We start from the raw sequence: 15,572 nt of genomic DNA on the forward strand, positions 1-15,572 counted from the left end.
TTGTACAGATTACAATGTTACACCTCCATAGACGATGAATAATGGAATAACGGTGGTAATTTGGATGGGGGATAGCTGCATGATAGAAGGAGAAAAAAATAACTTGATGTACCATCTAAAACCAAAAAAGTATGCGCTTGTGAGTCCTTCAATGTTTTAATCGTAAATGGAAAAACTGCAATTAAAGCCTTGATGCTCGGATTAACTGTATAAATTGAAATTTTCACTTTAAAAAAATCCTGAATCACTGGAATATTAGTCTAAATTGTGTTTTCAGGGTGGATTTCCCTTTAAAATCAGCGGCGACCCAGCCAAGTGTCTTTTGATCTAGATTACATCACATTGTGGAGTCGAGGAAGAACTTAAACATTAAAATTAAATTGCAAAGGTTACATCACCTACTGCACAGTCTACTGCAAATCTTTCTTGGCTTTAAATAACTTAAATGAGTAAGAGAGAGATAGATGGACAGATAGATGGACAGACAATCGGCGACATTACTGTAACCATAATACTTTTTTTTTTTACCACATCACTGAGGAAAACCTCAAATTAATGTTAAACTCGGTACGCTCTCTGGTACTAACTGGTCTGTAAATGCCACTAAGAGTAATTTGTTTCAGCGGCGATGAATATTTCTACCCTGATCTCACATCTCTGGCGCTGCTGCCTCGCTGTCTTTACTAGCGCACCACCTCCTCCGCCTTGTCTCTCCGCCCCATCTCTTTACGCTGTGTGCCGGTCCGCGCAAACGTGAAGCGCGTCGGCCACATTATGCAACAGCGGCAGCCCTGGCCGGCGCTCCATTGGTCGCCGGGCCCCTCTCGGGGCGGGGCTAGAGTATTTTAATGCGCCATTGGCTACGACCTCGCACTGGGGGGAGGGGGGTCAGTTGATTTCATTCACAAATCTACCAGCGGAGCGTGTCTCCGATCGCGTATGCGAGCATCCCTGTGTTTATACTGTTGAACACGTCCCCCCTCCGCGAATGTGAGCTGGGGGAGATGCCGCAACCTCGGCAGACCGGATGCGGTTTGACCGGTTTGGAACACTGCACGTTGATGTGTTTGTTTTTACAACTCGCCTGTCGTGATTTATTGTCCGGTGACATGTTAACACGAATATCGTCCGACGGCTATTGACGTTAGAGCTCACTTCAATTCACGCTATCTGATAAGGGACCGTCGTGAATGTGCTGTTCCGCCAATGCCAACGCAGAATCCATCTGTATGACTGAAAGAGCGAAAGTGGTCCATCATTACGCCGAGCCAAGTGATCACTTTGTGCTAGGCGGCTTCAAACCAAATCATTGATGCTTGAAATTTGAAAAACGACAACAATAATAATTTAGTAGCACCGTTCCTGCTTGTCGGGCTCAGAAGTATGAACTGTACCTTCACGGGCACTGGGGCATTTGCAACCACACACGTAATGTCATCTTGTTCCTACTAACTTAAATTCCTCCGATGTAGGGGAGGGTGAAGACAGACAGACAGGCAAACAGGCTGGCAGACAGGTGCAGTGCATTGTTTCCCAGCTGCCCCCGTTTCCAGGTGAAACGTGATATGTTGCTCGACCTCCGCAACCAGAGTGAGGAGGCAGTACACGGTTTAGTCTCTCTATAGGCCTCTGTCTTTCCCCCAGGCAGATAAGATTTCTGTTGTGGTGTCTGGCTCTCAACACACCTGCTCGTGCATTTGGCCAAACAGAAACTCCTGCATGCTTTCACTACCTGAATGCCTGCATGCTTTCACATAGAGCAAGACCTAAAGGCAAAGTCATTGTAGGGAGATTAAAAATATGGTATTCAAGATGACTGAACAAACCGCCGTTGAGCTCTTTCAGCCTTATCCTGACATAAACCACAGGATCATCCGCTACACGGGGCGACATGGAATTTGAGGACACACGCCTCAGCAGTAGATCTACATAACATCTACAACGAATTGTCATTTCTTAGGAAACATGAGTAATTTTGATCCCAGATGTGTATAACTCCATTTCTGCCTTGAGGAACCCAACTGAGGCAGGCTCTATTTCCCATATTAGGGACCAATTTGACGCACTGAACTTTGACCCACTTCATCGACGGAAGCACCATCCATTGGTTTAGGCTTAACATGGTCGTTTCTATTGAATTCTCAAGCCTGTTAATACAAGGGACAGTAATGAGAAGTGGAGGGAGAGAAAAAACACATTGAGCAGGTGGGGGATGGGACTCAGGGGGAAGGGAGAGATGGAAATGATGGGGGTGGTCTTCAGCACTCATGAACTCAAAGGAGGTTCATTGGGTTCATGTGCTGCAGAGGAATGCTGTTGGGGATGGGAGGCTTTTTCTGTTGACCTGGTCTCCCATTACGTATACACAAACAGGAACCTTTCCCCTGGTTTACTATTACTAAAGGTTAAACATTATAGTGTTTGGACAACAAGAGGGGGTGGTTTTGCTCACCTGATGTTGAGGTTACTAAGTGATTGCACATAGTTACAATGCTAAAAGACAGGTATTGTAAACCAAACAAGGTCATAACTTGTTTTGTGTGTGTGTGTGTGTGTGTATGTGTGTGCTGAGGAGAGGGGTCATTGGGTTCGTGTGTATGTTGTATGTATAGTGGGGGAAGGGCACGCCCCTCCATCCCTGACTGCAACATGAAAGGTGCTCAGAGGCATCTACCACTCCTCATGCTTTAACTTGGTATTTCACATCTAAAAATACTAGTAAAGGCCAACATAATAACTGACCTGCAATCAAGTCTCATGAGGAGAGAAAACACAATACATCTAATGAGTACGGGACAGATGATGTGTGTGTGTGTGTGTGTGTGTTTTCTATATATGCTGGTATACCGCACTGCATGTTTCAAGTGGGGGGTCAATGAGTTCACTCTGTAGTAACCTAAAGAAGAGGGGGAGGCTTGAGGCTCGTTGCCATGAATCATGCACATGGAAACTGAGTTGCTGCATTATGGTTAAGTCTCTATCTCATTTCATATACTACTGATGTTAATTTAACTATAGAGACACCATGACACAACATTAAAAAATACCATTTTTTTAATTAAATAAAATTAGATATCAATTTATTCCCCTTGTAACTCATATTTTGAGCCTTGTTTTCCAGTTGTGCAACTTGAACAATGACAACACTTTTTTTTTTTAGATATATATTTATATGTTTAGGGATGTTTGTGACACTAAATATTTGAGCTGCAGAGGCCTGTTTGTCACTTAAATTTACCAGACAACTGAAGAAAATGCAGAAAATTCACATCTTCTGAGGCAGAACTGCTAGAAATATACAAAGCTATAACAATGGTAAATATAGAAGAACAATATCTCAGATGAGGTTGAGGGGTTATGTTGGAATAAAAGGTTGGCCTATTCCTGACAATGTCTTATAACCCCAGTCATTAAAATGTGATATTTCTGTTCCTGCCAGTGTTATCTCACACCTAATCTCACACCCTATAGGTATTTGCTCCTATAGAATCGTCGAGTGTACAGCATAGGCCTATTGATGACGGACTTTCTTCTTGAAAAATCTTAATGGAAAAGCTGAAGAAGGGAGCAGGGAGCCATGGAAGTGTATACTAGCATTTTTTTTTTTTTCATGATTTTACACTCTAACAATCCAGACAAATATCCGTATTTATTCCTCCCTCTGAACTATAGGCTTCTTCTCCTCTGATTAGAGGTCCATCATCCTGACAAGTTAGGAGGTAAAGCCATCTTCTGTATGTTTTTCTGGTGCTCGTTAGTTCCGCATGCATCTTTTCAATTAAACCCAATCAGTGTGATCGGAGCTGGGTTGCGTAAGGTTTCTTATTTTCCGGCACGTCCACTCCGTGCGCGTGTTTTTTTTTATTTTTTTTTATTATTGTTTCGGGTGATAGTGTGAGGGGGCCGGGTCAGCGGTACCGTGTACATCTGATGCACAGGACCTATAGTGCGTCTCCCGTACCGCCCGACGCCGTGGTGCGTGCATGTGTTTACACCCGCTCGCGGTAGTAGCGCGGCCCTGCCCGACACCATACACACTGACTACACATGAGTGGGCAGGACCGTGACTGTCCGGGCCGTCGACCAATCAGCGCCTAGTAAAGCATTCACTGGCTGGACGGGCCGGCCAATGGCGCGCGCCGCCGCCGGGCCGGCAGCCAATAGAATGCGCGCAAAACGTGGGCACGTGGATCCGCGCACATGTTGACGCTCGTAAAGTGCCGAGAGAAAGAGCTAGCAAAGACAAACCGATGAACGGCCGGGTGGAGCGAGAGAGCTGAGGCTGGGCGCCCCCAATGCTGCTCCATCTACGGACCGTATACTAACGGATCTGTCGTGTCAAAGTAGGGGATAGAGCCGTTAACGCTTGTTGCTGGCAGCTGCTGTTTTTATCTCACATTACTGAGGGTGAGTATTTTTTTTTTTTGTTTTGTTTTGTGGCAAACGTTTCCCGAAGTTGGCAGGGCAGCCTAAAGGAATTTCCTGTCCCGCTATATCCTGTGTGTTCTCCCGGTACAATTTAGCCTATTAATACAGCCCAAAGCTATTTGTTCCTAATGTAGCTAGGTGCCAACTGTTTTTTTTAATTATTATTATTAATTAACTATTATCATTTAATAGTGTGCGGTGGCCAGGACTTTTGTATCGCCAGAACAAAACAACGATAAATCGTATTTCAGCTTATATTTCATATTTGCTCTGATGGCATGTCACCCGAATTTATTTCCTTACATTTGAAGTAATCTTAGCTTGGTTCCAAATGTACAGAACCTTTTGTGTGACATTGTGGAGAGTGTTAGTTCCTGTTGTGGGCATCGTGGTGCGTAGACGCGGACAGGCATCCAGCACCTGAGACGCAGCCTCATGGTCCATGCCTACCTGTGTAGGCTGTACCGTCATATGCACCATCCCACCCCACCTCTATCCCATCCTCATCCCCAATCCCAGCTACCATGGGCTATGGACCAAATCAGAAAGGGCGTTGAAAAAAATTAGGAATAAGGACCAAATTTAATTATTGTCTTCTTCCACTGTTTGTTGTTGACTCATGCAAATGCATGTAAACAACATGACATTTGGTTTTAAGTGGAAACAACCAGCCTGAAGGGAAGCCAGCCATCAGACACAGATAAAATGTGAATGGCAAGGCATTTTGTCTGTTATAAAAGCAGAACAGGATTGGTGAAATCTGTCTCTCTTCCTTAAATAGAGACAAAGTGTGGATTGGTGTTTTTGCATCTGTGTGGGCACAAAATCTACACCACTCGTCTTTGTCTGTGAGTGTATCTAGACTATATTTGTCATATTGATAAAATCTGTGTTGGTGTGTGTAGCAGCTGACTGTATTTCTGTGACCCCTCTAATTTCCCCCCTCTGTGTTGGTGGGATCAGAGAGCAACGGGCACTCAAAGATTGCACAGAGAGAGAAAAAAAAGGAAAAGAGAGATGAGAGAAAGGCACATGGCCACAGATACAGAATGTAAAATGTGAGTAAGAGGAGGAGGAGGAGGGCTGCTCTGTGAAAGAGGAAAGGAAGAGGAGCACCGGGCTTGTATGTGTGCGTGTGCATAACGAACAGGATGAGCTGAAGGCAGAGCAGAGAGAGATGAGAGGCATACAGAAATGCAGCCGGAGAGGAAAGAGAGGGGTTTGTGTGTGTGTGTGAATCCGAGGGGGGATGGAGAAAAAGCCCGAGACAGAGAGGAGGGGCAAGAGAGAGTACTGGAGGCAGTGGGAGTGAGTGAGTGAGAGAGAGAGAGACTGCTTATTCTGATTTCAGTCCTCTACAATCTCCCATCCCCCTCACATTTTACTCTCCTCTCCAGTCTCCAGTCTCCTCAATGGGGGCCAGACGTGCACTACCATTGTGTGCCTACTGCCTAGCCCCAGTCCCACTCTGCACCATGTTAAACTAGGGCATTGCTATACCCACCATTTTGAGTAATTGGGGTTATTATTTTTGGGAGCGATATAGGTAAAAAAAAATGAGTTTTGCCAAATGGAAAGCAGTTCTTTTGTAATTATTTTGTTTCTGTGCCTTTCACTTCTTGCCTGTCTCCATGTGCCCTGCCTCTAACAATTAAAAACGTGCTTGTTTTGAGTTTTCAGTCAAGCTATTTATCGTTTCTTTCAAAGCCAAATTGACCATCATAATAACCCTAACCCTCTGCTGCTGCCGCCCCAACAGCGATGCAGTCCCAGGGCAGCACTTCCTCTCAGCCCTCTTTCGATTCCCTGAGCTCCAGTGACAGCCTCTTGTTCAGCGACTCGGAGCAGGCGGAAGACGACACAGACGTCTTCCTGACAGACAGCTCTTCCTCCGTCATTATTGGTGGGGCGGGCGGGGCTACCGCCAATGGAGACGGGGGATCAGAAAGTCCCGGATCCCACTGGACGTGCGACGGCTTCACCGATAAAGAGGAAGAGGAGGAGTCATACAGGTTGGAGACTGGTGGCAAGGCAGTTCACATCAGCTTGGATGAGCCAGATCCCACAAGCCAGATCCCAAAATCAGAGGGAGATCTGCTGTTTGCTCAAAAGGTAAGGGAGTGGTCCGGGTGGAGGGCGCAGAAAAAGAGAGTGGTGAGAAGAGGGATGACAGAGCAATGTGTGTGTGCAGAGAAAAGCCCACCAGACTGACTCAAACAGCAAGCCCTAACCCAAACTCAGTAGTAATCTATCTTCTCTCCTTCTACCTCTGGCAGTGTGCTGAGCTACAGGGTTTTGTCAGGCCCCTGCTGGAGCTGCTGAATGGACTGAAGAAGGGCCGATTTGACCGCGGTAAGCATCCTTATGTCACTGCCTCCAGACGAGCATGTGTGCAGACTGGCGTGTAGAACCGTGAACACGGGTTTATATGATCTGAGTGGCCTCCATCCATTGCAGTGGAGTCTTTTCCTCTGTGCAGCAGTCTGTATTGACGCAGCCTATTGATGTAGTTCAAACTGCAGCGTGTGTGAAGCGACAGTCTTGTGGCTGACTCATCAGCTCAGTTTACTGAATTCACACGTGAAAGTGGTGTGAGAGAGATAGAGATTGCGAATGTCTTCATGTGCATGCATTTTGTGTGACTATGGAGTTTCAGAGTGTAAATGGCGGACTGAAGCAATATGTTTTTAATTGACAGGTCTGAGTACTTTCCAGCAGAGCGTTGCCATGGATCGAATCCAGAGGATCGTGGGGGTTTTACAGAGACCCAACAGCGGGTGAGAAGTCATCCACAATGTCCATCCTTCCACCCCTCAGTCTTTTCTCGGTTACTCATTTTCATCTCGCAACTGTATAATTAGCCACAACATCTTAGTTGGATTTTAGATTATTAATTTGTATAACAAGAAGGGACCGGTGTAGTAGTCTTACATTTCAAGCCTCATCTCCTGTTCCAGGTTTTCCATTGAACAGTCCTTGGGATGGGTGGAATTACAGCAATCACTGGCAGTGCAGAAAAACACCAAATCTCAGAGGACATTTTATCTAGATCTATATACAGGACCATAAACCATCCAGATGTTTTCTTATGCAGTAACACAATTGGATTGCCATCTGTTCCTCACTTTACATTTTTGTCTCCCTTTTCTAGGGAGAAGTACCTGAACACTCTGCTCCAGGTGGAGATGATGCTAAAGCTTTGGTTTCCTCAGATCCCCACTCAGCCTGTCTCTGCAGCGTCCAGCATCGCCACATCCCCTGCCCGCTCCCTCCATGACACCGCGAGCTCCACCCCGCCACACAAGCACAGGGATCAGTTACATATCCCCGTCAAGGTAAGAACACGCCTATTTCTGTGTGTGCAAGAGCCTACTTGTGCGCACAGAAACAAACCCCACCACCGCCACCACCAATTCTATATTCACTTGAAAATGACTCTCCTGCTCATTTTCCAGAAGCGCAGACTCAGCTGGACAGGTACGGACACTCCCACACCTTCCCCGTTGCTTCTCAAGTGCCCTCGTACCGGAGCAGAAGAGAAGACGATGAAGCAAGATCAAGATGAAAGGGACGGCCCTCCTCCTCCTCCACTGGCATCTGACACAAATCAAAATTCACCAGATGTGGCCAGTAACAGCCAGCTAAATGAGGACACAAAGGGAAAGGACGGTGACAACGACGAGGTAGGCAAGCTATCAAAGTACAAAGCAGGTCAAAGCTCTGAGCCGAGCCTTACGTGGGTTCATGTTGCCCCCATCCTGTCCCCACGAACGGCCTGCCCCTCACATGAGGCCACAACAGCGGAGGATAACAATGAAACCCAGCCTATCACTGCCATCCTCGCACCCAGCAAGAGGGGCAGCCCTGCTACGCAAGACAGCTCTGTCTCTTCTACCACACCCTACAAGCACCCAAAAAATCTGAAGAAGCCAATCCGGTGCCAAAGCCAGCCTAGTGCTGGACAACAGAGCGAGAGTGAGCCTGAGCCCATCACGCCCTGTCAGGGTCAAAGCCAATCTCCTCATGTCACTCTTGAGCTTTTGCCAAGGGTGTGCCCCACCCCCTTAGAGACCTGATGCATTGAACAGGCCAAGAGCTGGCAGCCTCGGTTTGTTACACCACCGAGCTAAAAGCTGTTGTGAGAGGAAGGAGGGGAGAGGCTGAAGGCCTGTCATTATAGATACATTAAAGATACAAAGGGGTGGAAAGTAATGTAGGTGCTGAGATGTTGAAGACAAATGATAGATGGCACGCAACCCCTCATCAAGACCGCAACTACAGCAGTTATTTCAAACAACAGGATGTAATGTATATCAATAAATCAAATCTAGTTAATAATCGCAATTCCATAATAGTATAAACGTGCAGAAAGGTGGTTGTGGTTGATGGGGATAGGAAGGAACACCTAAAGCTTTAAGGCTATATGCAGGTTACTGAGTTAATGACCAATAGGAGAGATTTTGAAGATTTCAGTAAGCAAATGCTAATTCCTCCTCAGCATGAAAACAATCAATATACTGTATTCAGAGATGACTGTTTCAGCAGAAATCCAACTTGAGGGATACACTCAAGCAGAAAATAGAAAAGCTGGTGTCAGTGTTCAGAATAAAAGCTTCCAAGGTTTAATTTGATTAGGTAACTCCAGTTAGAATTCAATCCAGAGTGAGTAACACTGGGTGAGCTGCATTTGATTCTAGTCTTGGGGCAGGAGACACTTTGACTTTACATTCAGTTGTAGATAGGATTGAGGCATCTGGCTTGCAGAGGAAAAAGGACATCGACGTCATTTGAAAATCTTGTAGCAAGTGATGTTAGAAATACGGTGTACAGAACACAGCATTATACTGGACGTGTGGTGTGTTAATCATTGGAGACTGTGGGGGGAAAAAAATGTCATCAACTCACGAATGTAATCCATGAACTGTTTGGGCTCTTGGCTGGAAGATCGGCGGCAAAGCAATCGAGAGGAGTGACATCACAGCGATCAGAGGTCGCATAACTTTTCTTGTCCTGCTGTGGGTCCGACGTTTCTGCCCGGCCCCCCGACTGCAAACTAACCAGTAATCAGTGTCATGAAAATCCAAGGAAGACTTTTAAAAGACCAGCCTGAGGAAAAACAAGGACCACTCAAGGACATAAGACTCTGGAGTCCCACAGTTAATTTATTCAGGTGTTGATCTGACACTGCTTTTATTTATTGTTTATATTTATTTATTGGGCAGCTGAGTATCGCCTCCTGTGTGCTTGCATAGTTTGGCCTACAGTTTTTTTGAGGCAACTGGGAAGATGCTGTTGACAGTTTGTTTTGTGGTTTTTATTGCTATCATGAGGGAAAAAAACGGAAGGAAGTGGATTCTTATGATTGGAATATTGGACTACTGTGCCTTTTTACCAAAATAGGATGTGTTCAGAAAAAGCATTTGGTGCTTTTAGTGCACTCATACTGCGTTTTGATAGTTTGTTTGTATTTCACAAAACCAGTACAACTTCAATCATGAAAGCCTACATGTAGTCATTTTCATCTTGCTTCCAAAGCTACACACAGCATCAAAACCAACGGTATTATCAACTATCTGCAGCTTATCGACCGGTGTCCAGCTCCAGTATCCTGATATCTACAGTTAATCCAAACTGCCTATATCTTCAGCTTTTACACACACCAACAGCAGTGGCTACTATTTGTCATGTAATATTAAAGTGTAGCCTTCCATTGGGGCTTTACTTCTGGTTCTGATCAACAGAGGAACAGACTGAACTGCACTTCTACCTGGTGCTCTTGAAAACTTGAAAAAACAGAAAATATAAATGTAACCCTCTACTGCTGCTATTGTTATTCAAACTCCAGTTCTAATGTAGATGTTTGATAGGAGGCTCTCTCCCTCTTTTTTTTTTTTTTTTTTTTTTTTGTGTGGAAATCTGCTCAAAATATTCTTGTAAATGAAGGAGGGGATTTATTGATGTGATTGGATTTACCTATAATTGAAAAGAACTATAAATATTTAGACTGAATTATTTTCAAATTGGTATGAGTGGTTCGTACACTATGTCCATAACTAGAGAGGGGGGGTATCCATGTATCCGGCCTCCTCCAAAAAAGCACCACATGTGAACACAGAGCCACTGGCAGCCTCCATGTTACTGCCTATGTTTTTGGAGTAAGGAGTGTGCAAACCTTCAGTCAGAGACCCGGAGTCACAGTGTCCTGTCCCATTCTGTCTCCAAAAATGACAGTACTACGCGCCAGACGCTGACTCGCGATCAGAGGCTGGGGGTGTCTGCCACCCAGCTCCAGGTTTTTATACAGTTATGGTATGACAGACAAACCAATTGCACTTCTTTTTCATTGTTGATGTCTGATCTTTTTCATGTATGTTTTCTACTGCAGCGACCACTGCTGACTGGTCAGAAATAATTTGTCTTGTTTATTTTAGCTGCCTTCTTCTTCTTCTTCTTACATTGTAAAAGCTGACTGTAGTTCCCCCTCGCCTCCCCTCCCCCACTCTGCTGCAGTCGTCTGCTCTTGCCCTCTCTCCCTCATCTCCCTCAATCCTGTTAGTATCTTTCCTTTCTAAACTAAACTGTCTTTCTCTCACTTCATCTTTACATGATATTTACTCTTCTGGCTACTTTTTCAATAATGATACAAAAGGAAAAAAATCTTTTAATAAATGACACGTTTTTGAAAGCTGAACTGTCACATGTCTTTGTGCTCACACGTTTTCATATTTGTGTTTTCTTTTTTGCTATAAAATTATGTGATGCTGTGAGTAAGACTTGTTTTGGAAAGCACTACTCGCTAAACAGATGTGTGACTCAACGGGGTGCAGATTTACAGAGCTGTACACTTTGGAGTGTGCGTGTGTGGCTGGGGTGGGGGGGCGGTGAGGAAGGAGAGGGTAGTGAGAAGGAGGGGCGACAGGGTGTGAGACTACAGCCTCGGTAATCTGGCAGTGGGGGGGGGGGGGGGTTACTGGCTGATCCTCTAACCAGCTGCTACTACGGAGCCCAAACACTACTGTAGCTTTTATGTGTGTTCATGTGGGTTGGTTGTTTATTTTGTGAGATCGCAATCAGTAAATGAGTAAATATCTTAAAGGCAGTAGAGGAGAGCCTGGCATGGCTGTTTCTTTCTTGTTGCATTCCAGTTAACGGAACAGTCAAACATGAGCTGCTTCAACCATTTCTGCATCCAGGCATGGTGATATCAGTTCCTCTGAAAAAAAAAAATGAAAGGGTGAAAATCAAAACTTAATGAAAGTTTATGAAAAGTACATAAATATGTTGCCAGAGTTGTATTTTCTCTACAACACACAAGGGGTGATTTTCCCCTTTGCAGCATACCCTTACAACATGGTCGAAGAAGAACCCAAAATTGCTGCTAACTCACACACACAGAGTTATGTATAAATCTTGAAAATGACTGTCTCATATAGGGCTGGAATGATGAATTAATTGTTTTGTCGATCAGCAGAAAATTATCGGCCAGCAATTTTGTTAATCGTTTAAACCCTTTTTCCAGCAAGAATACCAAACATTTTCTGGTTCCAGCTATTAAAATGTGAGGATTTGCTAGATTTCTCTCATTTATATCACTGTGAATTGAATTGGATTCTGGAGACAATCAATCAATCTGAAGACATCTCTGGGGTAGCAACTAACAATTATTTTCATTACTGATTAATCTGCAAATTATCTTCTTGATTAATTAATTTATCCTTTAGTCCAAAAGCAAAAGATGTTCAGTTTACAATGATATAAAACAGAAACAGTTAGCTGTGCACTTTTAGTATTAAAATAATTTCATATATATTCATTTATAATTCAATTAGAATTTGACTCATATTCCTGAATTAAAAATGCTTAAATATTCACCATTTTCTCTCCACTCCAGCATCATATCCATTGATACTGCGTGAAAACGGGCACATGTTTTTAGGAGGGTGTGGTTTGATTTCTCCTCACTCGGGATGAAATCAGCCATGCTGCATGTACACACACACACACACACACACACACACACACACACACACACACACACACACACACAGAAACATGGCCAGAGTTCTAAACACAGATGCACACGCGTGTGCCACTCCCCGCCGCACACTCTTGACACACTGACTGGCTGATTTGTGATGGGCCTGTCTCTGACACACTGACTGTGCTACGTTACAACAACAGACACCGCCCTCCCTCCCCTCTCCCCTCTGCCTCCCTCCCTTTCGGCCCCCCCTTGTATCCATGCAGTTTTTAGCAGAGGAGCACCCCCCACACACACACACCGCACCAACCCACCCCCCTTCCTCTGGAGGATGGAAATGAGGGGCAAGAGGAAAAAGACAAGAAGAGGATGTGTGGAGGCCACAGGGAGCAGACCTAACCTCACTTCAGTTTTGGGGAGCACAGAGGACATCTGTTGTTTTGTTCTTATTTTTATCAGTAACTTAATCAGCTCCACCCATTTCTCTTTTTGTTTATGTTTTTCTATTTGCCTTCTACAATATTGTTTTGGAAAGTTTTATATCTTCACTATATTATAGCATGCTGTATTTAGCTAATGTTTACATTAAAGCAAATATTCAGCGCAATGTGGAGAAAAACATGTTTTGGTGTTATTGTATCGCCATGTCGCTCAGCTGTTTTCACTTCTGAGTATCCAACAAGCATGTTTTGGATTAATTGAGCATGTGTGTCTGTGCATCAATAGGATTGCACATAATGAACTTACTGCCTCTCTTATCCCTCGATGTGTAGGTTTTAATTGTGGGTCCACTTCCCCTTATTGGTTTTAACAAGTTAATGATTTAACAGTGTCTGTCCAGTTGCCTGCTGTGTGTGCTGTGTGTGTAATGAAGGGGATGACACAATGAGGCACTTATTCACTTATTCTAAAATCCCCTCCCCCATAATTCACTCTCTGCACTCCAGTAAAACTCATGTGAGGTGAAGCCACACTATGACTTCACAACTACACACAAACACAAAGACATGATAGGAGCACAGACTCACACACATGCTCTTACTCACCCCAAGTCCCCAGGGGGTTTTAGTGCCGACCAGTCCCAAAAACAGCCTCCACGCTCATTAAAATTGCACAGTGTGCAGCCCTGCAATGGAAATCAGAGCTATTTCGAAGTAATTTCTGCCTTGCTAGGGCTCAACGGGATGACGGGCCTTCTTGCGTGGGGTTGAAGTCGCTGCGCTGCTGACCATCTGTGGTCCCTATCACCATGATTTCACCAACAGGGGACACGGTAAAGACAGACATACCAGGACTACATTTTCAAGGACGCACGTGCATCCCATGACATTGTGTGAGATATTTGGGGCATGCCTGAGCTACAGGCAAATAACATCCTCGTCAGTCTCTTTGGGCCAGAATGTGTTCTCGGGAGCCTGCTCGTGATGACGCCATCTTGCACGACAGTTCAATTATTCAAGCACGGTGAGTGGAAGGGAATCACCAGATAGGATATATACTGAGGACTGGAAAAAGAAAGGTGCGTAAAGGAGGCAGAACTGGCGAACAGAGAGGGTTATGAATGGGAAAAAAGTGAGAGATAAAAGCTTACGCTCTTAGTAGACGACTTGGGGTTTAGTGCATGCACGTGCACTCACACTGATACACACACTGAAGTCCAGGCAGCCCGTGTGTGAAGTAAAGACACCAGAGTCCCCTGAGATTGCGTTTTCCAATATGATTTACAGCCCTTGTCAGATACAATGAAATAAAACTGGGTCGGCATGATGAAATATACCATAACAACACTCTTGATGAATCAAAAACCTGTGTAAAGGAACGTGGGGGAAATCTCAACTGAAGTTATAAATTATGCTCTTATGTAATATTTATAGCATATCAATGATGAACATTAATACACTCAGCTGACATCACGTTGTGGGGAATTGTTCAGCAAATGAAAGGAAATACTTGGGAAAGACTCAACAATTAGTGTTTTGCAGGTTTTGGCCAAGGATTAACTGCAGACTAAATGCTTGGCATTCCAGTAATATAATAGATTAATTCATAAAACTCTCACCACACGCCCCTGTGATAGTGTCTTACATTTGTATTAGCTGCACACGCGGGTAGAAGTCACTGTGTTTGCCAATGTGGGTAAGAGTGAGTATGTGTGTGTGTGTATGCGTGTCAGCCTGCATGTGTTTTGCTTTCCTGTTTGTAGTTGTATAGAAGTATCTGTTGTATCGTCTTTTAGGTGCTGAGGTGTCATTACATAATACAGTTTTGGGGGGTGGGGCTGATAGTACATGTGAGGTGCCAACAAGGAATTCAGGTTGGTCACGGGTGGTGGTGGATGGGTGGATGGTGGAGGAATTAGCTGGTGGGTCAATGTGCATGAGTGTGTGTGTGTTTGTGTGTGTTTACTGGCCTGCTTATCATTTGCTTAGAACCAGATTAAAGCATTTCACATTTGAATGTCGTGCAAATATTTAAAAAGGTTGTTTTACCAAAATTAAGGTTGAAATTACCCGACTCTCTCATATAGGAATGAAATTGATTAATCAATCAATTTGCTGATAAACAGAAAATCCACCGACAACAATTTGATAATTGTTTATTTGTCTTGTAGAAATACCGAACATTTTGTGGTTCAAGCTTTTTAAAGGTGAGGATTGGAAGATTTCTCTATTCTACATGTTTGTGATTTAATATTTTTTTCGGATTTTGGATGGCTGGTAGAATATAAAAATCAATCTGATGATGTCAACAACTAATATTTTCATTACTGATCAAGCTGACAGTTATTTTCTTGACTAATCCATGTATGGTATGGTCAGCAAATAGCAAAAAATGCCCAATTAAAGGTCCCAGATCCCATGGTACAATTTTGAAATGTCAACCGATCAACAGTTGGAAAACCCCAAAATGTTCATTTTACTTTGATTTTTTTTTCAGTTTTACTTAAAAATAAATTAATCAATTAATTGTTTCAGCTCTAGATATCATCTTGGGCTCTGGGAAATTGTGATGGAAAGTTTTCACACATTTCTAACACTTTTGTAGATCAAAAGAATAACTGGGGGTGGTGTGGGGGGGTGACAGATTAATCAAAACAACAGCCCTATTTTCTCATTTACAAAGTGTACGCCTTAGTTTCGCTACTTATCGTGTTTTGGATTCT

At 44.0% G+C, this 15,572-nt stretch overlaps 1 protein-coding gene across 1 annotated transcript; it reads left to right on the plus strand.

Annotated features, from left to right (window-relative positions):
• The first annotated feature begins 4,213 nt into the window (after nt 1-4,213).
• On the plus strand, nt 4,214-10,302 carry LOC120784789 (circadian-associated transcriptional repressor-like). The gene is made up of 6 exons (XM_040118878.1): nt 4,214-4,407; nt 6,188-6,540; nt 6,705-6,780; nt 7,127-7,205; nt 7,580-7,763; nt 7,884-10,302. Exons 2-6 carry the CDS (start codon nt 6,190-6,192, stop codon nt 8,502-8,504), a joined length of 1,311 nt encoding a protein of 436 aa, XP_039974812.1. The 5' UTR covers nt 4,214-4,407; nt 6,188-6,189; the 3' UTR covers nt 8,505-10,302.
• The last annotated feature ends 5,270 nt before the right edge of the window (nt 10,303-15,572 follow it).

This window comes from Xiphias gladius, chromosome 22 (assembly GCF_016859285.1).
Source record: "Xiphias gladius isolate SHS-SW01 ecotype Sanya breed wild chromosome 22, ASM1685928v1, whole genome shotgun sequence".
NCBI lineage: Eukaryota > Metazoa > Chordata > Actinopteri > Istiophoriformes > Xiphiidae > Xiphias > Xiphias gladius.

Excerpts from the sequence above, each read along its gene's own strand:
- LOC120784789 (XM_040118878.1), top strand. The coding sequence starts at position 6,190 with ATGCAGTCCCAGGGCAGCACTTCCTCTCAGCCCTCTTTCGATTCCCTG. Across the intron at positions 6,781-7,126 it reads GAAGGGCCGATTTGACCGCG|GTCTGAGTACTTTCCAGCAG; the intron begins GTAAGCATCCTT and ends TTTAATTGACAG. Across the intron at positions 7,764-7,883 it reads AGTTACATATCCCCGTCAAG|AAGCGCAGACTCAGCTGGAC; the intron begins GTAAGAACACGC and ends CTCATTTTCCAG.